Genomic DNA, 26,254 nt, shown 5'->3' with positions numbered 1-26,254 from the left:
GTCCTTACTGTTAGATCAATGAGTGGCGGTAAGGGCTCAGGCAGTAAACAGCTGCACGCTACCTTTAATTCTAGCACACGACCATTTACTGCCCCCATTTTTAAAAGCCTTTTTTCACCAGCTGTGGTAAAAAAAAATGGCCCAGCTTGCGCCAAAACTACGTGCCCACACTACCACAGGCAATGCGTGCTCAAAAGTTTTGAATGTTATGAAGAAGAGAACAGCTTAAAAAATTTCAAGCATGCATTGCCCCTGATGAAGCCTCGTTGTGAAACGGGTTCCCATCAAAAGGGAAGTGCAGTAAGAATGAGATAAGTTTGCAGCTTTTTTCACTTATAGATGTATGACTATTACAAAAAATATTGAAATATTTTTTAAAATGATAGTATTGCATTATGAAATGAGATGTTTTGGGGGGGCCAATGATTGAGTCTATGTCTGCAGGGTGCTGTATGAGAATTTGCGATTTCTGAGGCCTTTTTTCTCTTCTTTTTTCCAAGTTTTTGCAATAAATCTAGTATTTAGTTAGTACTTAGTGTTTCTGTTGTTTCCACATTTCTGTGAATAGGTATTTTCATATCAATATTCTTGTGGATAAACCTTGTGTAGGTTTGAGTGCTCATGAAAAAAAACAATTTTTTTTTAAAATTAGCATTTATGAAAAAAGTTTTTGCCTGCAAGAGATCAGTATTAAAGTGCAGCAAAAAAAATCCACAGTCAGCTGTGCAGTTAAGGGGTCCTTTTACTTAGGTGCACTGAAAAATGGCTTGCGGTAGTGTAGGCGCGGGTTTTATACGCGCATCTTTTCAGCGTGACTGTAAAAATGGCCTTTTAAAAATTTTTGCTGAAAATGGACATGCGGCAAAATCACAATTGCCACGAGTCCATTTTGGGTCTGCGACCTTACCGACAGCCATTGACCTAGCGGTAAAGTCTCACGCAGTAATGACCTATACATGTCAAATGCCACTTGGCGCGTGCCCAAAAATAAAAATTACTTTTCAGACATGCGTATCGGATGTACGACAAAAATGAAATTAACGCAAGCGCCACGCAGTAGTTGGGCGGTAACTCCATTTTGGCGCACATAGATGCTTACACAGCTTATTAAAAGGGTTCCTTAGTTTGTTGTTAGCACACATTACATGGAAGAATGCACGTAATTGACCCAGTTAGGGCATGAAGTTGAATTTTCATTTGCAAAAAACATCTTTACCATGCATACATTTTCTCCTAAGAGCTTTACCACAATTTCAATTGTAAGCAACTGTGAGACAAAATTGTGCAAAGCAGTTCATTATCTATGCATAATTAAACTATTTATGCTAAGAACTATCCCCCCGATTCTAAAAATGGCGCCGCAGACAGCTGTATTTACGGAATAGTACCACGAGCAAGAGTAAGTGGTCATGCCTAACTTTAGGCATGTCGTTGACGACTTACACTAGTATTCTATAACAGCTTTGGCATGTAAATTTGCTGTTATTGAATACTATCTTAGTGCTCAGAAAATCTGATGCTCAGATTTGGGTGACCTTTAAAGAACTGCTTCCTTTAAGGGCAATTCTACTCTTTCAGAAGAGTGCACACTATTGATGACACATAAAAAAATGTACATAAATATGTGTCAAGAACTCAATGCCAGCATCAAACAAACTTCAAAGCTCCATATAATAAATTAATGTAATAGGGAACCATCTGAAGTGGATATTTCAAGGTGAACCAAACTGCATTTCACCGGAACTTGTTTCATCATCCGTCTCCCATAAATTTTATAATGAATCAAATATGGTTTCCCAAGGGCAAAAGAAATAAAGAGCTTCAACTGAGATGTACTTAGCTTTTAGTAGCATTTTAAGCTTATCCAATTTCAATCCATCGGACCAACTAACCAACATGGCTAGTGTTTTGAAATCTGCCTCAGGGTCATAGTCCGTACTGCCATCATGCTGCATTTGTTTTGTTTACGAAGGATTTGATTCACCATAGACATGGAGGGACAGATAACTCTTTAATGGACTCTTGAATCTGTTGCAATTCAATTCACTCCATAGCTCTGGGGTAAGAGAGTTCCAGTATGTGAACATCTTAGATCTTGCGTCTTCAAACCGATTGGGTTGGCAGATGTTTTCCCTGTAAAGTGAGACTGTAAACTGCTTAGGTCTAAGTGGTATATAAATACTTAAATGAATCTAGCTGCATCCTTGCTAGTGTATTGTTTTCCCTCACTCCTGGAAAATTCGGTCACTATTGCTCATGGAAGTGTGGGATAGATGACAGGGCAATTGTAAATAGAGGAATATCTACTGTCTGTGATTATATGGGGGGTGTAACAGGAAAGTTGAGGTTTATGGGAAAATAAGATGGCAAATACAGCCGCAGAAATAGTTATAGGCTTTAGCCTCTCTTGGCAAGTGCCCTTCCCATACTGGTGGTAGCTTCTGGTCCTTCCCATTCAAGGTTCATTGGGTCCTTATTCCCTTGGGCAGCCTTCCTCCATGTGGTAAAGGTTGATGCACTCATATTCAGTGATCTCCATAGGGTGGCTATCTTCAGTGTGCTCAATCTCAAAGTGTCAGGTGCCTAAGGAAGGTCTGTTATCTTTCTCTTCATCTTCAGCAATTGCAGTTACCCACTGCATAGTCTCTCTCAAGGCCTTACAACCATTTCAGCCATGCTGACTTCCATCAAACATTTTGGGCTGCTAGAGATTGTTTTCTGGCTGGTGATCCAACATCACTTTGTTCCTTGCTTGTAGTTCCTATCTCCTTCTTGCCCCTAAGGTAATAAGTTGAGGGGAATGCAGAACAACAAGATTCAAGCAGAACAGTTTCAACAAATTGTATGGGAAGCATGTAGTCATGTAGGCAAGACTTGGAACATAAGGATAGTGCCAGGTGGACTTCTACAGTCTATGTCCCAGAAATGGTAAAGAAGACCAGGATCAAGTATTTTATACCACCTTCATTGTTGGTTTAATCATGAATTGATAATGAGTGTGATTATTGAGCAGACTGGATGGACCATTCAGGTCTTTATCTGCCAACATCTACTATATTACTAATAGCGAGTGGAGTCCATTGCTTATGGCTCTGGCTATTGGCACCCTGACATAACAGCAGGCAACTCAGCTGCACTATACCACAACTCCTTACTCCATGTACCTCTAGGATGTGAATCTGATATGGATAGTCGGCTAACAGTGGATATTAGCAAGGATATTAGCTCACTCAGCCTATTCAATAAGAACTCCCTGGACCACTATGGCTTTTCTTTACTAGGTGCTTTGAGAGAGTCCATATCAACTCATTATAGAACCCCAGGTCCAGGGGCTCTCAATCCAGTCCTCGGGACACCCCAGCTAGTCAGGTTTTCAGGACACCCATAATGAATATACATGAGATAGATTTCCATACAATGGAGGTAGTGCATGCAAATTTATCTCATGTATATACATTATGAAAAATTACAAGAGGACCGTATGAGCCTGGGCATTCAAATGGCAGATGATGTTTAATGTGAGCAAGTACAAAGTGATGCATGAAGATGTTATAATACCTTTGTATTGCTCCATGGTGCGACCGCACCTCGAATATTGTGTGCAATTCTGGTCACCGCATCTCAGAAAGATATGGCGAAATTAGAAAAGGTACAGAGAAGGGTGAGGAAAATGATAAAGGGGATGGGACAACTTTCCTATGAGGAAAGGCTAAAGTGGCTAGGGCTCTTCAGCTTGGAGAAAAGAAGGCTTAGGGAAGATATGATAGAAGACTATAAAATAATGAGTGGAGTGGAACGGGTAGACGTAAATCGTTTGTTCACTCTTTCCAAAAATACTTGGACTAGGGGGCACGCAATGAAGCTACAAAGTAGTAAATTTAAAACGAATCGGAGAAAACATTTTTTCACTCAACATGTAATTAAACCCTGGAATTCGTTGCCAGAGAATGTAGTAAAAGCAGTTAGCTTAGTGGGGTTTAAAACAGTTTTGGACAGCTTCCTAAAAGAAAAGTCCATAAGTCATTATTAAAATGGAGGGAGAAAATCCACTGCTAATTTCTAGGATAAGCAGCATAAAATATATTGTACTGTTTTGGGATCTTGCCAGATACTTGTAACCTTGATTGGCCACTGCTGGAAACAGGATGCTGGACTTGATAGACCTTCAGTCTGTCCCAGTATGACAATACTTATGTACTTATCTCCTAAATCAGCATGCTCACAAATTCACTGTCATGCATCTTGGTTTTCTCTTGGTTTCTCTTCCCCTGTGTCAAAGCAGCATCTTCCCCACCTCTCACTATGGTGTCCATTAGCATCTGTATGCACACAGGTAAGCAAAGGACCCTAATCACAGTAGTGAGATTCAGCAGTTAGATTCAACCTGCACTGGCAGCAATGGTGAGATTGAGAGGGTCAACCAAGTAGAAGTAATAGGCACCACTAGGAAGCAGAATGCACCCCCTCCCCCACCACCTACTCATGTGCTTCTGTGTTCTAAGATGCTTTCAAATCAGGTAGTGAATGAGAAGAGCAGAAAAGTTAGAAAACAGAAGTGGCTCTGCTCAGAATGGAAGAGAAAAGCTGAGGCTTTGAGCGTGTTCTAAAGATGACACCACAAGTGTGTGGGTGGGCTTAACAGAGCGTTCCAAGTAGGAAGAAGAGCCAGCGGGTCCTGTTCACAGAACACTTAACAGCTTGAAACTGGAAACTGTTACAGCGTACCTACAAGAACTACAGGAAATTACAACATATAATGTTCTCTCCTGAAGTGACAACAATCTCACTTGAAGCTGCACAGACAGAATTTGCTAAGAAAAATTAAAAAGTTGCCCGCTTACAAAATGTTGTGCCAACCATCCCCCTTTCCAGCCTCTATGAGAATTATTTGATATTGACCTCATGAAAAGGGGGTTTTATTTTCTGTTCCTAGCCAGCCTGAAAAGAGAACATTGGCCACAAACTTTATACGATATTGTAGACACTTACAGTATAAATCAGCTGTGAAGACAGTTTTAGCTCTGCTCCTATGAGGGTAATTCTATAACTGTGCACCTTTGTATAGATGCCCAGAGGACATTGATTGGGGCAGTGGTTCATGCCATAAAAATATCAATACAGAAGTACCATAATGCACTCTACTTTGGTCTGACTACAAAGGGACTGAACCAGCTCCAATTGATTAAGAATACTGCAGTAAGACTAATAGAAGGTTGTAAGTGATGTGACCACATCACACCAATCTGCAAAAAACTTCTCTGGCTACCAGTATAATACAGGACAATATTTAAAACTCTATCCCCCAATATTAAAAACCATTTGGCCACCCAGGAATGGCTCCTGGCTGATTAAATGGCACTTAACTGGCTATCCAGGAATATTCAGCGGGAGATCAACAGTTATCTATTCCGGCTACTCCAGAAAGGGCTCACTGGCTTGTATACAGTGAGAATGCAGTAGCCCGGCAGGTCATCGGTTAGCTGATAGCCAGTTATATCACGCTATATAACCGGCTACCCTCCGATATTCAGCGTATCGCTAAGTTTGGTGGCCAAATTAGCTGCCAAAATAGGTGGAATATCTTTCACCAGTTTAAACTTAACCAGTCAGTGCTGAATATCGGATTGGTCAGTTCAATTTAAAACGGACGAAAAAGATCGAATATTCAATGCCAATCACCAGAAATGGCCCGGTGTTGAATGTCCGGGTTGACCGCTAAGAATGGGAGTTAGCCAGGCTCCCTCCTGCAGTCTGAATATCGACCCCTAGGTCTGATCTTCAAGGTCTTTAAAGGAAATGGCCTGGAGTACTTAAAGAACAGGATCCCTTCTACACACCTCCAAGTTCATTAAGGTCCTCCCAAGCAGTATCCCTAACCACACTCTCTCCAAAGGACATCAAGCGATGTGATACCCGCTAGCGAGCCCTCTTCGGAGTAGCCCCCACACTCTTGAATGCACTCCCTGAAAGGCTTCGCTTAACACAATTCTATGTCTACTTCAGGAAGCAGATGAAAGCTTGGCTCTTCTTCCAAGCCTTTAATGGAATACGCAACTAATATATTATTCTCATACGCATAAGGACTAATACCGGTTCCAAATAGGATACTGTAGCAGGACTTGCTAATCCACTCCAACCCTAGTTGAAATCATATTCGTGCACCTTTCTGACTCCACATGCAACTTTCTTTAAGTTAGTCCCCTTATTCTCTTATTGACTGTAGGCATGGTTTTTGGTTATATACGCAATTATAGAATAAGGGGGTCTCACGTGTAAATTTAGGCGGGGACATTTGCACCATGTTTTGACTGGTGTAAATGGATGTGTCAAAATTTACACATGACCCTGAGACTTCAGTGCTATTCTATAAACCGCGCCTAACTTTAGGCATGGCTTATAGAATAGCGCTTAAGCGGGGGGAGGGGGTTCGGCACTGATTTTTTAGCTGCGATTTATAGAATTTAGTCCATAATGAATATCGCTTAGGCACGTATCTGACATGTATGCACAATATATGTTAATATTCTGAATGTTTATGCACGTAATTGGTTCATAATTGTTAGAGCCTACTTTATACTACTACTACTACAAATCAGTTCTATAGCGCTACCATTTTCCTTTTTCAACCTGTTCTCAATGAGCAGCATGTCAAGGGCAATTTGACAAACCATTTCTGTGCCTAAAGCAAATTTGAAAATAGGAGTTTTGAAAATTGCACATCCAGTGTGAGTGTAATGTTATGATATGGTACTTGTAGTCCTCCAACTCCCAAACTTAGGTTCAAAGTGAATAACAAAAGACTAAAAGAAACTCTGATTTATGAAATGAAGAATACGTTGCAAAACTTGGATAACTGTAACCTTAGCAGGACTGTGCTGGGGCATCATCGGCAAACTTAGTCCCAGATATTCAGTTTTGGGCCATGTCTGGCCACCGGAACTGAATGTTTGGGTCTAATTGTCCCTGTGGTGGCCGCTGGGGTTCATGCGGTTTCCCGCCAATATTCAGCCGAAGCCTGCATGAGACAGCTATGCAGCCTCAGCTGAATATCAGGCTGGGACTCACATAAATAATTTTTTTTAAAAACGCACAGGTCTGGAACACCTCATACCAATACCCCTCCCACCCCCCACCCCACGAAGAAAATAGAAAGCTGCCACAGATGTAAAAGGCAGTGCATAAACACCCTGCAGTAATTTTCAAGATGGAAATATACACACACTTTGTTTTTGAAAATGTGCCAAAGTGCACTCAGGGAAAAGTATGTGTGAACTGTTTACATGTTGTAAGGAGGAGGTAGAGGGAAAGCAGAGAAGAGCTGACAGGGGCAGTAAGCCTAGAAAGGAAGAGCACTCTCTGCCGGGAAAAGGGGGTAGGAGACTTGCAAGAAAGGAAGAGAACTACAGAACCCAGCAGCACTTGCAAGGGAGGAGGGAACATGAGAGACAGCACTCCAACTCCCAGCAGGCAGAAAAGTCAGGAGGTGATTGGGAGATGGAGGATAATCAAGTGGAGGAGCAGCACCTGGGAGAGAGGGTGGGGGAAGACTCCATGGAGTGGGAGGAGATTGAGCTAGAGGAGAACAGTGAAAATGCCGTGAAGGAGGCTGAACAAGAGCAGATGGAGTTCTTCTGCTCAGGACAGAGGGTAATTACCTGAAGAAGGTCAGTCTGGACATTTTTGTGGGAGGTTGTCAGAGTGTTGGTGTCTGACAAGCGAGGGTGGAGAAAATGCCTCTATCTCCTAGGCAGTAGGAGAAAGTGAGTAGAGGAATTGACTGACTCAAAGGTTTATTTCAAGTTGTTTTGGAGTTCCAAGACTGAACTATTGGGAACTGTTGGGGATTGTTGGGGGGGGGGGGGGGGGGGGAAGAAGGGAAGCAAAGTGCTCAGAGACCGGCAGCTGTAATACAGCGCACATACTATTTGCCCGCTGGTGGTGCTCTGGAATAAAGTGCTTTGCAGAATAAACAGTACTGTGAATTACTTTTTTGCAAGTGAGCAGGAATAGTGCCGCTGAGGAGATGGATTAGCCCCAATTGTGTGGGTGAAGGACAGCTCGGAGAGGTGCTAAGTTGTGCGCAGACCACACAGAAAGGTGTTGAGCGGAGAGCGGACAGCACGGAGAGGTGTCGAAACCAGAGCGGACAGCACGGAGGGGTGCTTGCTGACAATGTGCACTCTGTTAGAAAATTAACTTCACGGGGGTTAATTTTCAAGGCAATTTACTAGATAGAAAAGCATTTTACCCACATAATTTGGTTGCCTGAAACTTGCCCTTCTGCTAATTGTTTTGAATAAGTTTTTATTTTCCATTTTGTTGGCTAAACTTGGATTAGAAAAGCCCAGAATGAGGAGGTCGCTTATAGTGATCCTAAGTCTAGCATTAAAGACATTGCCATGTTTTTCTCTCATAATTTCTTGTGTGACATAATAAAAGGACAGAATTCTACTCAGAAGGGAGTAAATAGCACCAACAGTTAAAGCCCTGAACCTAAAATAAAAAGTTAAAAAGGAACAAAATGATAAATATGCATGCACATTATCAGATACATGCTTGCAGTGCCACTGAAGGATGCTGCAATATAGCTACTCTTCATGGCATCCAGAATTTGAAAATCTATTAATATACAAGGAAGCGTATTTTCAAAGCACTTAGACTTTTCTTCCAGAGCAAAAATGTATTGGTTGAGCCTCTCCTTCTAGAAGCTGAATTTTAAAAAAGCCCTGGAAAAAATAAAGATTTAACTTCCCATGTATAAATGAAAGCTGTGTCTAGACATGGATCCAAATGGATCAAACAGGAAAAGAGGTCCCTGGCTTTACATGTGAGCCTCTGGTTTCTTTATGCTGAGAGGCATTTTGCCAACAATCAAGCTATTTGGAAAGGAATACCTCATATCATTTTTTCCTTTCCCCATGGAAGAATTTGCAAGCTGAGGTAAGGAGAGAATGAAATACAGCACCACCATCAAAGGTTGCACGAATCCAAGAAAGCTATTCTGCAAATCATCTTTTAATGCATCACAATGCCATGCTGGCAACAGATGTCATTCTAATTACTTGAGCCTTTGTTACCCTTTTTTCTTTTTTGCTATATAGTCATAAGGAAAACTGTGGACTCCTGAAGAAGGCACTTTTGCCGAAACACGGCAAAGTCCATTGCTATTTATTTGTCAAGATTTCTGTAGTTTCAACCATCTGCTTCTTGTATATTGTTCTACAATAGAGCATAATCAGTGCTGGATCACCCAGTTCAGCCAATCTGGTCATTCACGCTGTGTTTGTCTTCTGCAAATCATCACCATTCCCAATCTTTCAGTGGAAGCAGAACATGTTGAGATCAGCTCTTAATGACCAGCATGAAAAGACAACAGTAGATATGCAGGATTACGATGTTCTTAGTTTAACAAAGTAAACCCAGATCTTTCCACAAGTTTGACTACCCTAAGATGCAATGATAAATGTCAATGTGGTGCCATGGAGGGTGATCACACATCATGGTAGACACTGGTTTCTTTGACGTTAAAATTCAGTCATAAATTTGGGTCTTCTGCCCCCTCCCCTCTCACACACACACAAGGTTGAACAGAGGCAGTGTTCACTGCCACTTGGGGCAGGGAGCACCAGTCATTCTGCAATGGAAGTAACTAAGGACTAAGGATCCAGGACTGCAGATTTCTGAAGAGTGATGTGGTGTGTGTTCATTGCAAAGAGTGAGTGAAATGATCTGGGAGGGGAATATGAAACGGGGAGGGGCTCATGGTGCAACAGTCCAAAAGGCACCTGACCCCAAAAGAAGTCCAAAAGGAAACTGCCAGGGCAGAGGAAAGGGGAAAAAAGGACAACAGTAATGGTTGTTAATTAAAAACCTGGATAGAACACCCGTTTTCAGAAATATCGCATAGGCCAGAACAGGATCTGGCAACATTTGTCCTGTTCCAGCATTCATTAGACCTCGACTTCCAGGTGCTGCCAACCTCTACCAGGAACATGGATGTAACCAACGGAAACATCCCAACTCTGAGCAGGGCTACACAAAGGACATGGATGTGTGGTAACTAAAGAAATATCATCTCATCAAATGGCCACATTGTGGACCAGTTGACAAAGTACCTGTATGCTCAGAGGAGGCTGTTGTGAATCAGGCCTGGAAAGGTAGTAGTGGTAGAGTGTTATTGGTTCAAGTCTCAGATCAAATTTTGCTCTTAAACAGTCTTTCAGTATTGTGAGGCTGCCCGGGACGGGAACATACCTACAGTGACTTTCCTTACTGTATTCAGTGGAGAACTAGTTGGTAGCAGTACCTGTCTCTTACCTAGACATGACTGGTCCGAGGTCTAATCACAGACATGCACATCCATCTATTACAACACAGATGTCCCTTCCCCATTTGCATTATGGATTTTCTATTCATGTTTGAGATCCTGCCCCATTCCCATCCAAAGCATGTCCATACCAAGCTCCCTTGCCATATGCACTGACAGCACTTATAGATTTCCACCTCTTGGCATCATCACAGCATTTGGATGTCCATCCCAAATGTCTAGGGTACTTGTGGCCAGTGGTGTTCCTAGGTCAGTTGCCAGACAGGGCAGATCGCCACTGCACCCCCCCTCCCCAGCGCATCATGACTCCCCCTCCCCAAGCACATCACTCTTACCTCCTGAGGGTGCAGGGAACAGTCACACGGCTGTCTGATCTGCCGGTTCCCTGCCCCGGAACAGGAGGCAATGTCAGAAGGAGTTGGGAACTGGCAGATTTGACTGCTCCCTCACCCCCTTGCAGCGTGCACCCAGGGTGGACCTCCCCCACCACCCCACCCTTGATACGCCACTGCTTGTGGCTCATTTGCACTTTGCAGTGCACTGTCAGCCCTGGTTTGTAACTTTTCTATCTGTGTATATATGCCTGCATATGGCAGGTAGAAGGTTTAGGGTGGTTCCTCGGGCCAGAGACAACCACACATGCTTGGGATCCACATGGCTTTTCCAAGCATGTACCACATATTGGGTCATTAGCAATGATGCCTGTTCAACCAAACTACTAAAGGGACAACAATGGTGGGACAGCAGCAGGAAGCTGATGGCATGAAGGTTCTTACACTTGCACACAACGGCCCTGAATTCAGACCCAGCTGGATTTGACCCCTTTGGCACCTAGCTTACCCTCCCACACTTGGCCCTTAATATCAGGCTGATTTGGGTGCCTAACGTTTCACCTGCAGTTCCATCTTACTTTGTGGATGAGAGGTAATGGCCTGGACTGCTTAGCCTATTTGATGAACCAAGCTGTGCACATTGCTTTGCTCCTACTTTCTTTTCCCTGCTCAATACCCACCCCTATTGGCACCCACTGTTTCAGCTTCTCAATTAGGGAATGTAGTGAACCTTTGACATCATAGGTATCCGCACTCAGCCATAGTCTATTTTCAAAATGAACAAATTATGGGCTTCTCAGTGAAAGTTAGGAAGGAAAATCTCTTTGACTGTTTGGTCCAGCATGGATTACTCAACCTGGACATTGTGTGGCCTACATATACACCAGGGTCAGTATAGGAATCTCTCTTACCTCCATAGCTGGCTCTGGAATCTTCTTCAGAGGCTCTAGGAGGTTTTCAGGCCAGCCCTCCAGTGAACGGGATGCAGTTGTTGCTCATACCAGAAGACTAGCCTGAACAGTTCCAGAGCCTCAGCCTTGAAAAAATTTGGCAGCCATTTGCCCTGGGACATGGTCTCTGTGCTATGGATCTTCAGACCACAGAAGGTGCTAGCAGAAAGACAAACAGGTTTTACAGCTAATATACTTGATTTATACACAGCAGCCAGACTCATTTTTTGGAAAAACGAAATACGAAAGTGCCAAACCCCTAAGAGAAAAACTACACTGGCTCCCACTTAAAGAACGTATTACTTACATTCAAAATCTGCACTCTAGTTCATAAAATCATTTACGGTGAGGCCCCAGTCTACATGTCAGACCTCATAGACTTATCAACTAGGAACACAAAGATCAGCACGCACAATCCTGAACCTCCACTACCCCAGCTGCAAAGGACTAAAATACAAATTAACATACGCATCCAGCTTCTCCTACATAAGCACGCGGCTATGGAATGCATTACCACTCCCCGTGAAACAAATGCGTGACCTAACTTTCGGAGATCACTGATGACCAGCCTGTTCAACAAGGCATACCACAATGATCCATCCAAATACCAGACAACGAAACTCAAGCCAGAACTGGATAAAACCTAACTCTCTATACTCGACTACCAAGGTCTACTCTACCACGAATGAACTTTAACGCAATACCACTTTATCTCTCATTCCGAATATGAATTCTTTATACTTGACTGCTTAATCTACTATGAGGCATATTTTCAAAGCACTTTGGGAGGCTAAGTTCCATAGGTTTCTATGGAACTTTGGGAGGCTAAGTGCTTTGAAAATAAGCCTCTATCAGGCTCATTTTCAAAGCACTTGGCCTCCCAAAGTTCCATAGAAACCTATGGAACTTAGCCTCCCAAAGTGCTTTGAAAATATGCCTCTATGTCAATCATGATCTTTAATGCAATACCTAGCTACTACTCAATTGCCTCCCCTTGTTCCTTCTCACCCAGTACTCCCTTGCCCTTAATTATCTTGTCTGTCTGTATTATTTTTAGATTGTAAGCTCTTTTTTAGCAGGGACTGTCTATGTCAGGTGTTCAGCGCTGCGTGCGTCTGGTAGCGCTATACAAATGTTAATAATAATAATACCACTTCTATCTCTCACTCCGGAAATGGCGATTGCCATGACAGAACAATGTAAGCCACATTGAGCCTGCAAATAGGTGGGAAAATGTGGGATACAAATGCAGCAAATAAATAAATATGACCGATTGCTATGCCCCCGACATAGCTGGTTGCCATGCACTATATACCCGCCTACAATGGCAATAGCACCCAGAGACACTGGCAATCAAATCTGAGCACCACACTATCAGCTCCCGCATACAGAGGTGTAAGACATCTTATCTTCCTCAGGACTAGGCCCACTTTTGGTCTCTGGGTCGTCCTGGATCTGAAATTGTTATCATGTCACATCTTACATAGCTCATTGCTGTCCCATGTGATATTCAAAACTGACTAGCCATCGTATCGCCGTTTTCACTGTCATTATCAAAACTGAGTGGCCTAGGTGGTGGTAAGTCTGATATTTATTATTGCAATTAGGTTCATTTATGCAGGTGTGCTTTTGGAAAAATGACCCCTAATATTCAAGACAAATAGTCAGCTAACTTCTGGCGCTTAAAATGTTGGTCTATATACACATGGGTTAATTTAACCGTTTATCGTGGTGCTGACCACTTTTCTGAATATTGGCCGGACTATGTTCAATGCCGGCACCTAAACACAGAAGTTTCAAAATCATCACTTCCACATATAAGTGACGACACCTAAACATGGAAGTTGCAAAATCACCATTTCCACTTTCAAAATCACCACTTCCATGTATAATTGCCAGCATCTAAACATAGAAGTTCCGAAACTACCATTTCTACATATAAGTGCTGACACCTAAACACGGAAGCTATAAAATTCCACATCTATTTATAAGTGCCAGCACCTAAACATGGAAGTTGTGAAACTACCATTTCTACACATAATACAGTTAGATTCAACACTTACTCTGATTCCCCAAATCCAAGCAACCTTCAAGAGCTGCTTCTACTATTTGTTTTAATTATTTTATTTATTCATTTTATATTACATTTATGTCCAATACATAAATGGGAAAGAAAAGAGAAAATATCAATTAAAACAAACATTAAGGAAAAATATCATCTTTGTTAGTCCACAATTGGGGGATCCAAGATCAGGAAAACAATCTCAAAGAAAATAAGAAAAACACGGAATGGTTAATCTTACAATTCATATTTTCTGAGGGAGGAAGGTTAATCGGTAATTGCAGCCGGTACAGTGGTAACTTAAAGGAAGTTGCTGCAGAGGGTTCTTCATCTGTTCGTTTAACTCCACAAACTCTTGTAATTTCCTGGGTTCAACAAATAAGTAATCAGGAAATAAAACACTTACAAGGGAATCGCTCTAGGAAGGTCCCACCCAGGGCAATGATTCTTGGCTTAAAAGCCAAGAGTTCACACCTCCTAGTCAGCGATTCCCTTGATATGTCAGGAAATATATTTATCTTTGAACCCCAAAAAACTAATCAGCCATATGTCGGAAATACAATTTCAAAACATTGTTCCTATCTAAATCAAAGTCAAAAGTCACTAATAATATAACTCTATATACAGGGTATTTTACGAAAATTTATCTTTCTCAAGTTATTTTTCCTTAATTGGTTCTCCAGAAGTTCCAATTTTTTACAAGAAACATAAATTGTCCTTCATTACCAGATTAACTGATTTTCATAGAGAAACCATTTCCGAAATCAAAGTCTTTATTTTTTTTATCTTGGACTTCCACTTTGTTAGATAAGTATTGATATAATCACATATTTGTTCCTAAAAAATTTTTGACATCTGAAGAAGAGAGTTATTCACACTCTGCAGCACTTCCCATAGTGCGTCCATTGTGACATTGTTTGGCTTCACCAGGTCCAATTTCTCCACAGAAACTGCTCCAGATATCTTCGGGGGGAAGAGCTCACTCTCCAATCCCCCAGTTGGTTTATTATCCGGAGTCAATGCTGCGCCAGGACCTCCTCGGATCGCATGAAAATCCTAACCCACTTCGGGCGTTTCCACTGTCGACCTCCATAGCGAAGCGTTACTGTTTCCGGGTCTTGGAGAGGTCATGCCAACAGGGGGACTCAAAGTCACTCCCTCTCTACTGAGATTCGGCAATAAAGCCTTGCTGTTCCCCGAAGCAGGAACCGATATCCCCGACGTTATGACCCCGAATCTCTCCAAAGTAGACTGAGAACTGGTGGGAACCCCAGCCGAGTTCGAGGAGGGCAACACCACGGCTTTGCCTTTCTTCTTCCCCATTCTCTGGGGAGCGTGCCTACTTCTTCAGGTATTCTGGTGTAAAACGGGAACTCAACTAACGTACATCCTCCCTCGACGCCATCTTGGATCCTCCAGTTTGGGACACTCTTTGTCTGGTTTCTCCTCAGAGGCCTGTCTGATATGGGTAACCCTTCAGCATAGCCCTCTGAGTCATTGAAACACGGAAGCCCCTCCACCACTTACAAGGTGGTGTCCCTTCGGAGGGGCTACTATTTGAAACAGCTGTGCTGCCTCTCTCCTTACATCAAGAAGGTAAATCTTATCCCAGTTGTACATGCCATGATAACATCAAGACTGGATTACTGTAATGCACCCTACAATGATGGTCTGACTACAAAGGGCCTGCACCAGCTCCAATTGATTCAGAATGCTGCAGCAAAACTAGAAGGTTGCAAGCGATGTGACCACATCACACCATTTTTGCAAAAACCTCACGGCTCCCAGTACAATACAGGGCTACTCTGTATCTGATCTACAAGGACCTTAAAGGAAAAGGCCCGAGTACCTGAAGAATAGGATGATCCTCTACCCACCTCCAAGGACACTGAAGTTGTGAAACCACCATTTCCACATATAAGTGGCAATACCTAAACATGGAAGTTCTGAATCCACCTATCATGCCACCGCCCTACCTGCTCAGTGCGTCTCTCTTTTGCAGTGGTGAGCATCTCTCTTTCATGGCTCTTACTGTGGCTGGACTCAATCATTTCCAGGTTGCCGCTCCCAACACCAGTGGTGATGGCCCGGCATCAGAGTCGCTCCCATAATTATCTTCAGACTTCCTAGTCCACTCGGGGCCTTAGCAACAGATCCTGCTAGCCTCTGCTGCTGTAAGTTGCCTGTCCAGATCCCGACATTCCCCTTTGTGTACCCTGACTTGATCTCTGCCTGGAACTAGTCTTCATTCTGCTTGCTACCTGCCCTCCCTGACCTCTGCCCAGAATTCGTCTTCACTGACAACTAAACATGGAAGTTGTAAAATCACTACTTCCATGTATAAAAAAGAAATGCTGACACTTACAAGTGGAAGCTGCTGAATGATGCTGGGATCTTGCCAGGTACATGTAACCTGAATTGGCCACTGTTGGAAACAGGATTCTGGACTTGATGGACCTTCGGTCCATCCCAGTATGGCAATACTTATGCGGGTGTATTTGCCAACATCCTTATAAGCGTTTTACAAAAGGCACTGCATTTGACAGATACTGTTGTAAAGTAGCAGGGAAACTTGGGCAGTCTGTCCTTGACATCTCATTTTCCACACTGAGGTCCTATGCAATATAGGGCTTCACATGTTCTTTGAGGAACTTGACTGAATGCCCGTTTTATCTCAAATGCTCTAAATCATTTTAATTTCTTTATACAGACTTAAGCTGTTTGTTTTTTTCTAGCTTGACGTAGAGTCGAAGAAAGAATATTTGGAAGCTATGCCTTTTAAAATTATAGTTTATTGAAGACTTTCTATACCACCTTTTCAAAACAGGTCAAAGCAGTGTACAGACTAAAAGCATGTTAATTAAGGAACACCATTATTGATAGTAAAGAAATCAAAGACAAGGACAAAAGAGACCCCCATTTGCATGGAGGAAGCTGTTTGTTGTTTATGTGTATATTAGACATTGTTTATACCAGCTTATATTATCTGTAATTAGATGGCACTGTGCCCTTGAACTACAAATCCCTGTAATCCTGTAGTTCCCTGTAATAGGCTCTTTCAGATCACATGGCTTATGGGACTCTTTCTATTTGCGTGCCTTGTTCTCTGTGCATATTGGGCTAGTTGCCCCCCCCCCCCCCCCCCACCCCACACTTTGGGAAAGAGTTAATCTGTAGCATGTCTCCTCTGTGAACTGAAACTGCCTATGCTGTATTCTGCTGTATGATCCTTTCAAGCTACTGTGACTCTATCAAGATTTCACCAGTGTAAAAGTACAAACAACGTTACTTCTCAGCATGTGGCTGAAAACCTCCCAGCCTCTTCTGCATGAGAGAGAACTGGCTGAGAACAGATTCCTAGTTTTGCAAGGCAAAAGCTCTTGTCCAGCACATCTGAACTGTAAGTTATTTTTCCTTGTTTGATTACTGCATTAAAGAAGACTATGGTTCAAGAGTTCTGAGTCTTCTCAAAGTGATGTTCTATACTCTAGTTTAAACTCAATGTAAAGCCTAGTAGAAGTAATACTTTGCAAGGACAGAACAGTTGCCACAAAAAGAAAATGTCAGCTGTAAAGACATTTCTCTCCTGCTCCAAACTTTTGTCTTGTGCTTGCCCAAGGATGTTACGCTGCAAGGGAGGTACCTACCCATCAATGGCACAGAAGAGCCACTTGGCATGAACTACCAAATTTCCACACTCTTTGGTATCTTGTGCTGCCAGTGAAAGAACCTATTAGTCACGGTTTGTCTTGTAATATATTTAACCACAGAATGACTCAAACAGAATGCAAATACTCTTCCATCTCTGGTGGTCCTGCTGCTGAGCTGGATTTTGGTAGAAAAGCTGAAGGAACCAGAGTTGCTACTGTAGAGTTGAATGGAAAGGAGCTACTGCTAGACCAAATAGCCAGAAAACAATCCCCTCCCCCACTCCAACCTGCTGAATCCTCAAACCAATTATAGGTGCACATCACGCTGACAGCAACAATGAGTCCTGACATTCTGCCTCCAAAAAAGCAAGATAAACAATAAGACCCAATCTTTCTACTGCCACCAAGCTTTGGAACAATATTATACCAGACAAAATCAGAAACTCCAGAAGAAAATTCTGATACCCTACAGAAAGCAAAATCACTACCTACCTAATGGCAGCCATCTTGTTTTTCCCCATGGATTTGATATACTGCCTTTCTGTGATACAACCAAAGTGGTTTATATTATATACAGGTACTTTCTCTGTCCCTAGTGAACTGACAATCTGTTTTTGAACCTGGGTCAATGGAGGGTTAAGTGACTTACCTAGAGTCACAAAGAGCTGCAATGGGAACTGAACCTAGTTCCCTATGTTGTCAACCCACTGCACTAACCATTAAGCTACTCCTCCACCAAGTCTGTCACTTATTTTCTAATGTTATTGGTTATAGCTAATTCTGACTCAGTCACATCTTTTCTGGTGGTAAAAGTGGGTGGCCTAGCGGTTACAGTAACAGCCTGGAGCCAGAAATGCTGAGTTGAAAACCTGTTTATGCCACTGACTCTCATTGTGACTTTGGGTAAACCACATTTATGTCCACTGCCTCAAGTACCCACACTGACTGTAAGCTCTCCAGGGAAAGAATTTATTGTGCCTGTGTGTAATTTCCTGTAAAGCTCCCTGCTTCAAGGTGCTATACACATTCTGCAATTATAAAGAGGAATTTAATTAAGGATAAGTCTGAATATCATGGTTCCTTTGTAATGTCATCAGCCACTACAGAAACTGCTGACTCGGTGGTTGTCACAGGTGATTGACCACAGATGGTCTGCTGCAGCATCCTATTACATTTTCAAGACAGTGCACAAAATTACAAAGTCAAACAAAAGAATATAGGCCTGATCAAACAGAGCCCACATGAATAGACTTCAAATTTATACAATCAGACATCTGGCAGAAATGTAATTACGCTATATTCAATACCCATCATATATAGATTTTAATGTTACCAGTGGTTAAATCATTTTTTAGGAATCACTGTATTTGCCATAGATGCGGGCAAAAATTCACACAGAATGCAACGGTGGACTTGGCACTATAACCAGTGGCGTAGCAAGGGAGGGCGGGAGGGGTGGTCCCTGCCAGCTCCCCTCCTCGGCGAATCGACACCCCCCCCCCCCGACCAGCTCCCGCATCCTACCTTTAAAAAGAATATCGAGAGGCGAGGTGCAGCGCCTCGCACCTGCCCTGCACGTAAAAGAAATGTGGACCATCGGGTCTTCCCTCGCTCTATCTGTCCCGCCCTCCGCTGACGCAACTTCCTATTTCCGCAAGGGCGGGACAGACAGAGTGAGAGAAGGCCCGACGGTCCACATTTCTTTTACGTGCAGGGCAGGCGCGAGGTGCTGCGCCTCGCCTCCCGATATTCTTTTTAAAGGTAGGGTGCGGGAGCTGGTCAGAGGGGGGAGGGGGTGTCATCGTGCTGCACCCGGGGGGGGGGTGCAATGGCGAACCGCCCCGCCCTGGGTGGCAGCCCCCCCCTGCTACGCCACTAACTATAACTTAACTTGCTATTTATCATGATGGCTAATAAAAGGAAAAAAAAAAGTCAGAGAGGTGTGACCAGCAGAAGAAAAGAGGTTTTAATACCCCTGTATAAGACGTTGGTGAGGCCCCACCTGGAGTATTGTGTTCAGTTTTGGAGGCCGTATCTTGTGAAGGATGCTAAAAAAATGGAAACGGTGCAAAGAAAAGCTACGAGAATGGTATGGGATTTGCGTTACAAGATATATGAGGAGAGACTTGTTGACCTGAACATGTATACCCTGGAGGAAAGGAGAAACAGGGGTGATATGATACAGACGTTCAAATATTTGAAAGGTATTAATCTGCAAACGAACCTTTTTCGGAGAGGGGAAGGCGGTAGAACTAGAGGACATGAAATGAGATTGAAGGGGGGCAGACTCAAGAAAAATGTCAGGAAGTATTTTTTCACGGAGAGAGTGGTGGATGCTTGGAATGCCCTCCCGCGGGAGGTGGTGGAGAGGAAAACGGTAGCGGAATTCAAACATGTGTGGGATAAACATAAAGGAATCCTGCTTAGAAGGAAAGGATCCCCAGAAGCTTAGCCGGTGGTGGGAGGCAGGGCTGGTGGTTGGGAGGTGGGGATAGTGCTGGGCAGACTTATACGGTCTGTGCCCTGAAAAAGACAGGTACAAATCAAGGTAAGGTATACACAAAAAATGGCACATGTGAGTTTATCTTGTTGGGCAGACTGGGTGGACAGTGCAGGTCTTTTTCTGCCGTCATCTACTATGTTACTATGTTAATATGTTAATCACAACACTATACTACAAAATTCTACACATACCTAGAAACATCAATTAAGAAAATCTTTGCAGTGAAAATATATTAATGATTAGCTGCAACCCAGTGAAAATTTTATGGGCGCTGTGTGACCCTTCACCTCCCCAGTGCACTTTGGAAAGTAGTTAAGTTCTACATCTGAGAGTGCCCCCTTGTGGTCTGAATTAGAATTATGCAGACAGGGATACCAGAAGCCTGAAGGCTATGCCTACTAGAGCGACAGACAGAATGTTTACCTTTAATGTTATCTGAAGCCACATATAGTTATATACAAAATCATATCATAAAAATACATTAGACCTTGTTAATTAAATGTTGATACCACCCTAAACTGCTATTACCAACTAGTTTTGCAAAGAGTGGAAAATTCCTTGACTTTAACTAGTCTAGCTGCAAGAAGCTGATGATTTTCATTATTCAATTTTTTCCTGTTGAGAAAGAGCAGACCACACTATGCACAATGAAAATCCCCTTGTCTACCACTTCTCCTGCACCACATGTAATAAACTCAGAAGGTACTGGGCTAATATTGCATAGGGTGTTATTTGATTTTATTTCCAAAATCAAGAATCTTACTTTCTTGTGTGTGATGTTACGTTGCCTAGCAACACAATCTTCATATTGGGTAAGGCACACATTTGCAGCAGAAAGCTCAGTGTCACCAGCATGTATAGTACATGGGGTAAATTCCTGCTGCTTTGTCCACATCAAGGTTCCCTGTAAGCTGTGCGCATGTGCACACACACACACAGGTCAGAAATGGAGTGCACACGCCCAGCAATTGTGCGCACAAAATTTTTTTTCGTTATTGTAAACATGGGCTATACCGTATACATCGAAAACTTGTGCACTATCCCCCGGAAATCAAAGCGTATTCCATAACAATGCGCATAACTTAATTGGTTAACATGCTAATCAGTGCTGATAATTGGATGTTAACAAGCAATTATCAGCACTAATTGGCATTAATTAGAATTTACGTGCACCACCCACTAAGCATGTTCTGCAAAGGATGCACGTAAATGCTAATGTGCGCTACCAAAAAGGGGGAGTCGCTATGGGCGTGGAATGGGGGAGGTCGTGGGCATTCTGTGCAGGGCGCATGAATTTACACCAAATTTTACTTGGCGTAAATGGCCACACCTAGAGTTAGGTGCTACCATGGCCACTCAGCATATTCTAAATACCGTGTGGAAATTTAGGCTTATTCCATAAAGTAAGTCTTAATTAAGGAGTACTGTATAGAATGCACTTCGGCGAATTTCATTTCCGAGCCAAATTTTTAGGCATGATATATAGAATCTAGTCCAAAATGGTTTTCATGTGTACATGGGTCAGCAAAAATTAGAGAGAACATCGGTCCACATGTAAAGCCTGTTTCAAATGCAGAAAAGGGCTTTGTGTGGCTGCATATGTAAAACGTAGGCACATGGAAAGAGCATGCATAGTAGATACTGACCGAATTTCGGTTTCGGCCCTGAAACTGGCCTGAAATCTGTTTTCTATCCTCTTTTGGTTTCAGTAAAAATGTCAGTGTATTTTATTTATTGCACATTTTCCCACCTATTTGCAGAATCAATGTGGCTTACATTGTTCCGTCATGACAATCGCCATTTCCGGAGTGAGAGATACAGTGGTATTACAATAAAGATCTTAATTGATATAGTAGATTGAGCAGTCAAGTATAAGGAGTTCATATTCGGAATAAGAGATAGGGTGGTATTGCGTTAGAGTTCATTCGTGGTGGAGTAGACCTTGGTAGTCAAGTATAGAGAGTTAGGTTTTATCCAGTTCAGGCTTGAATCATTTTTCAGCTAGAATCAAAACAGTACTGTATCCTTGAAACAGGAGCAGCCCCATTCCTCCCCAAACAGAAATAGTCTCCCTCCTGGACCCCCATCCCTACCCAGAGGCTCCCCCAGGCCTACCTTACGATTGGTGGTGGTCTAGTTGTGCAGTCGGAGCAGGAGCAATCCCCAGTCATTCTTGCCTATGCTGGCTCCATTGTGAAAATGGCTACCACAACTTTTAGCAGCAGTCTTACAAGGGGGGCTACTTCTGTTCAAGGGAAGGGAGTGAAGGCTGCTCCTGTTCATGAGGGAAGGAAGGAAGGAAGGAGGAAGGGGGATGGCCTGTAACGTTGGTTAGGGGTGGCCAGTTTCAGTTTTGGCTTTGAAGCTATGAAATTTAGTTGCAGATTTGGTTTTACCCCAAACCGAAGGAGTGCCTAGTACCTACGTGTAGGTATTTCCTGGGGAATAGTTTGGGCAAAGGGGAGACAGTGTTGTGAGGAACATGTGTATTTTATAAAACATGCAGGTATGTGTAGACGACATGCATACATTAACAGGTGTACATAGAGGCATATTTTCAAAGCTCTTTGGGAGGCTAAGTTCCATAGGTTTCTATGGAACTTTGGGAGGCTAAGTGCTTTGAAAATATGCCTCATAGTTATTTTGTATAATACTGGTACAGGTTCTGCAAGTCTACTTTATAAAGGCTCAGAGATGCCTAGGTTTTATGTGGAATGCCCTCCCGCGGGAGGTGGTGGAGATGAAAACGGTAATGGAATTCAAACATGTGTGAGATAGGCACAAAGGAATCCTGTTTAGAAGGAATGGTTCCACAGAATCTTAGGGGAGATTGGTTGGCGACGTCGGTAATTGAGGAAACAAAATGGGAGCTGGACAGACTTCTACGGTCTATGCCCTGAGAAAGGCAAGGACAAATCAAACTCGGGTATACAAATAAAGTATCACATACCATGTAAATGAGTTTATCTTGTTGGGCAGACTGGATGGACCGTACAGGTCTTTATCTGCCGTCATTTACTATGTTTCCTTCTGGACTTCTCATACAGACATCCAAGGGGGCAAATTTATAAAAGCATTTTCAAGCATGTGTGACGTGATAAAACACATATGTACATATGTACATATACATGCTAGTATATATGCATAAAATGCATCTTATGAAATTAGACCTCCCAGATAAATGTGGACGATGAAAAGGAAATACTTGTGCATGACTGCTATAGGCATGTTAGGTATGGAAAGGAATGGAAAACAAAAGTGAGGACATTATAATGCCTTTGTATCGGTCCATGGTGCGACCGCGCCTCGAATATTGTGTTCAATTCTGGTCACCGCATCACAAAAGAGATAGAGGCATATTTTCAAAGCACTTTGGGAGGCTAAGTGCTTTGAAAATGAGCCTCATAGTGGAATTAGAAAAGGTGCAGAGAAGGGCGACAAAAATGATAAAGGGGATGGGATGACTTTATGAGGAAAGGCTGAAGCATCTAGGGCTCTTCAGCTTTGAGAAAAGATGGCTGAGGGGAGATATGATAGAGGTCTAGAAAATAATAAGTGGAGTGGAGTGGAACGGATAGACGTGAATCGTTTGTTTACTCTTTCCAAAAATACTAGGACTAGGGGGCATGCGATAAAGCTACAAAGTAGTAAATTTAATACAAATCTGAGAAAATGTTTCTTCATTCAACGTGTAATTAAGCTCTGGAATTTGTCGCAGGAGAATGTGGTAAATGCGGTTAGCTTAGCAGGGTTTAAAAAAGGTCTGGACAGCTTCCTAAAGGAAAAGTCCATAGACCATTATTAAATTGTCATGGGGAAAATCCACTGCTTATTTCTGGGATAAGCAGCATAAAATGTATTGAACTTTTTTGGGATCTTGCCAGGTATTTGTGACCTGGATTGGCCACTGTTGGAAACAGGATGCTGAGCTTGATGGACCTTTGGTCAGTCCCAGTGTGGCAATACTTATGTAGGGGGCAGATTTTGGACAGAGCACTAACATTTACATCTGTTCCTGAGCAGGTGCATATGTTCATGGCTTCTGCCTAGCTGTGATTTCTCCAGCTTTTCTGAGGCACTTTTGTAAAGATAGATGCTTAAATGTCTTTGTTAACTAGGTTGTATTTAGGCTCCCGCTTGATGACCCAATCTAGGCGCTCTCTGATAAAATGACTCTCTTAAAGCAGAAATGTATAATAGATCGGGGCTAGATTTAGCTACCAAGTCTCAAGGTTTCTTGTTAACACCTGTAAATGGTATACGCCAGAAATACTCAAATTGTATCCCTATGAAAATACAGTAATGTTTCCAAAACCCACAGCAATAAATATATCTCCCTGTTAAAGCCCAAAGCCTCATCATAATTCAAACAGGCAGAAATGAGCAGTATATGGCATTCTGGTAGATATATTTTTTACATTTATTTTATTTCATGCCTCTTCAATAAAGCTCAAGACAAATGATCATTTTTTGTCGTTCCTTAACTTCAGCTCCCTGGCACTTTTCTGACATCAGTGTAGCAAAATTGAATCTACCCAAAGCAATAGGAATAGAATTCACTCCATTTCCTACTATCTTTACAAGTGTTGATAGCCTTGAATACTGTTTAATAGGGTGCCAAACAACCCACCTCCTAAGACAATTTTTATTAACAGGCATTCAACTTTTAAGACTGGCTGTATACTTGTAAAGCAACAATTAAAATGTGTAGTCTAAACGCTTCCTTTTAAAAGTACATTTACCCATAGTGACAAGGTACATTCTTGAATAAATATATCACAGACTACTTTTTCCGCACCAAGTACAGCTAGAAAATCAGAATTAGATTTTGAGAACAATCATAAAACTGCAGGAAGCCTAAATCCTTTCAGTAACAAAGCATAGAAAACCTGGTGCACAGCCAGTAGATAGGCTATTTTTATTGCATAGATTTTCATACAAAGGCTTCAAGATTTATATACCACAGTATAAATCAGCCTTCGGCTTTATATGATTTAGTAAAAGCGATGGAGAGCTATTAACAGTGAATTGAAATGACACCCAGAAAAACCCTTCAGCTCCTTGAACAAAACATATCTTAACCCAATTACCCCCCCCCCCCCCCCCCCCCCCCACACACACACACACACACATTGTAAAGGAAGATGGGTACACACATGTGCTTAGAAAACCATAATAAGGTAAGCACACCAAAAGCTATTCAGCAGTGCAAGGGTTAAAAGTAATGTCAACAGTCCAGTACTGACAAGGAATCTTTGGCACAGGCTCTCCACATCTCTGAAAGTCCGAGACAGCATGCAGCTAGAGGACAGATCCAGGGGCTCCCCATTCCCATTCAACACTCCCTCCAGATCCCGGAGGACAACGTATCTTTGTGCACTGAGGAATTCAATGACAACTCTCCCCACCAGTAGCAAAATCTGTTGGAAAGTTTAAGAACTGCAAAAAGCGACAGCCAAGCATAAATTAGGCTGAAAGGTTTGCATACATTACAGAGGAAAAGGGAGAACAAAGATCTGCAGCGTTTTTCCTTTATTTGAAAAGCAAAGATTTCAGTGCTCGGGTGTCTAATCAGCAAAAGCAGAACCAAACCGAGAACCGATCTTCCCCCTTGCCAGCCCCGAGCACAGGGCGACCTGGGCAGCCTGCTGCGCTTTTCTGTGATATGTGGACCACAGGCAGGCGAAGCCCGGACCATTCTGAGCCGGCCAGCCCGTCGCCCAACCCGGTTCCTACCTCTTCTGCGTCCCCACCGGGGCTGTGGGACTCTTCCTCCCCGCTCCCTCCCTCGGTCGCCATCTTCCACCAGCAGCAGCAGCCGAATGAGAGGAGCCTCAGCCGGAGAGAGTGGCAGAGAGCAGCAGGGCAGAGCCCAGCCCCCTGCTCAGGGGAGTGCGGATGGGAGAAGGAGAAATTAACCCTGTCCCTGCCGACACACTCTCAGGCGCATGGATTTGATATACCGCCTTACCGTGGTATAATCACAGCAGTTTAGACAAGACTGAAGAAGAAGCAGCAGCAGCAATGTAGTGGGAGCAGAGATAGGGGAGCTGAGGCTAAATGTACAGGGCTACAGCCAAGTACCTTTATTTAGGAGCATAGATAGTATTGATTCTGCCTATATACAGCTGCATACATATGTTACATAGGCGATACAGATTTCAGGTGCCCTTTTACTAATGGGCATTGCAGTATGGGCTTTGTGCATTGCAACGTGGGACTTTCCCACGCGTTAAGCCCGGCACAATTAAGGAGCATTAAAAACAAAATTTCAAGTCATGCACTAATGTTCCTATTAATGTGCGTTAACTAAAACATTAATGCAGGGACACTTAGTGCCTCCTAAATGCTCCCATGCCAAGTCTGTATTAATCAGCTCCTGATAAACCAAATGCTAGCTGATTAACATTTCCAGGCTCACGCTCTGCCA

At 42.8% G+C, this 26,254-nt stretch overlaps 1 protein-coding gene across 1 annotated transcript in view; it reads right to left on the bottom strand.

Annotated features, from left to right (window-relative positions):
• Window positions 1-25,646, bottom strand: part of CTTNBP2 (cortactin binding protein 2) — a 321,332-nt gene extending 295,686 nt beyond the window's left edge. The window contains 1 exon segment of the mRNA XM_030216832.1: window positions 25,561-25,646. Within this exon segment, the coding sequence (XP_030072692.1) occupies window positions 25,561-25,623 (63 nt within the window). The 5' untranslated portion in view covers window positions 25,624-25,646.
• Window positions 25,647-26,254: the final 608 nt, after the last annotated feature.

Source organism: Microcaecilia unicolor, chromosome 10 (assembly GCF_901765095.1).
Source record: "Microcaecilia unicolor chromosome 10, aMicUni1.1, whole genome shotgun sequence".
NCBI lineage: Eukaryota > Metazoa > Chordata > Amphibia > Gymnophiona > Siphonopidae > Microcaecilia > Microcaecilia unicolor.
The sequence above is the reverse complement of the archived record's forward strand: the minus strand, read 5'-3'. Positions and strand labels throughout refer to the sequence as shown.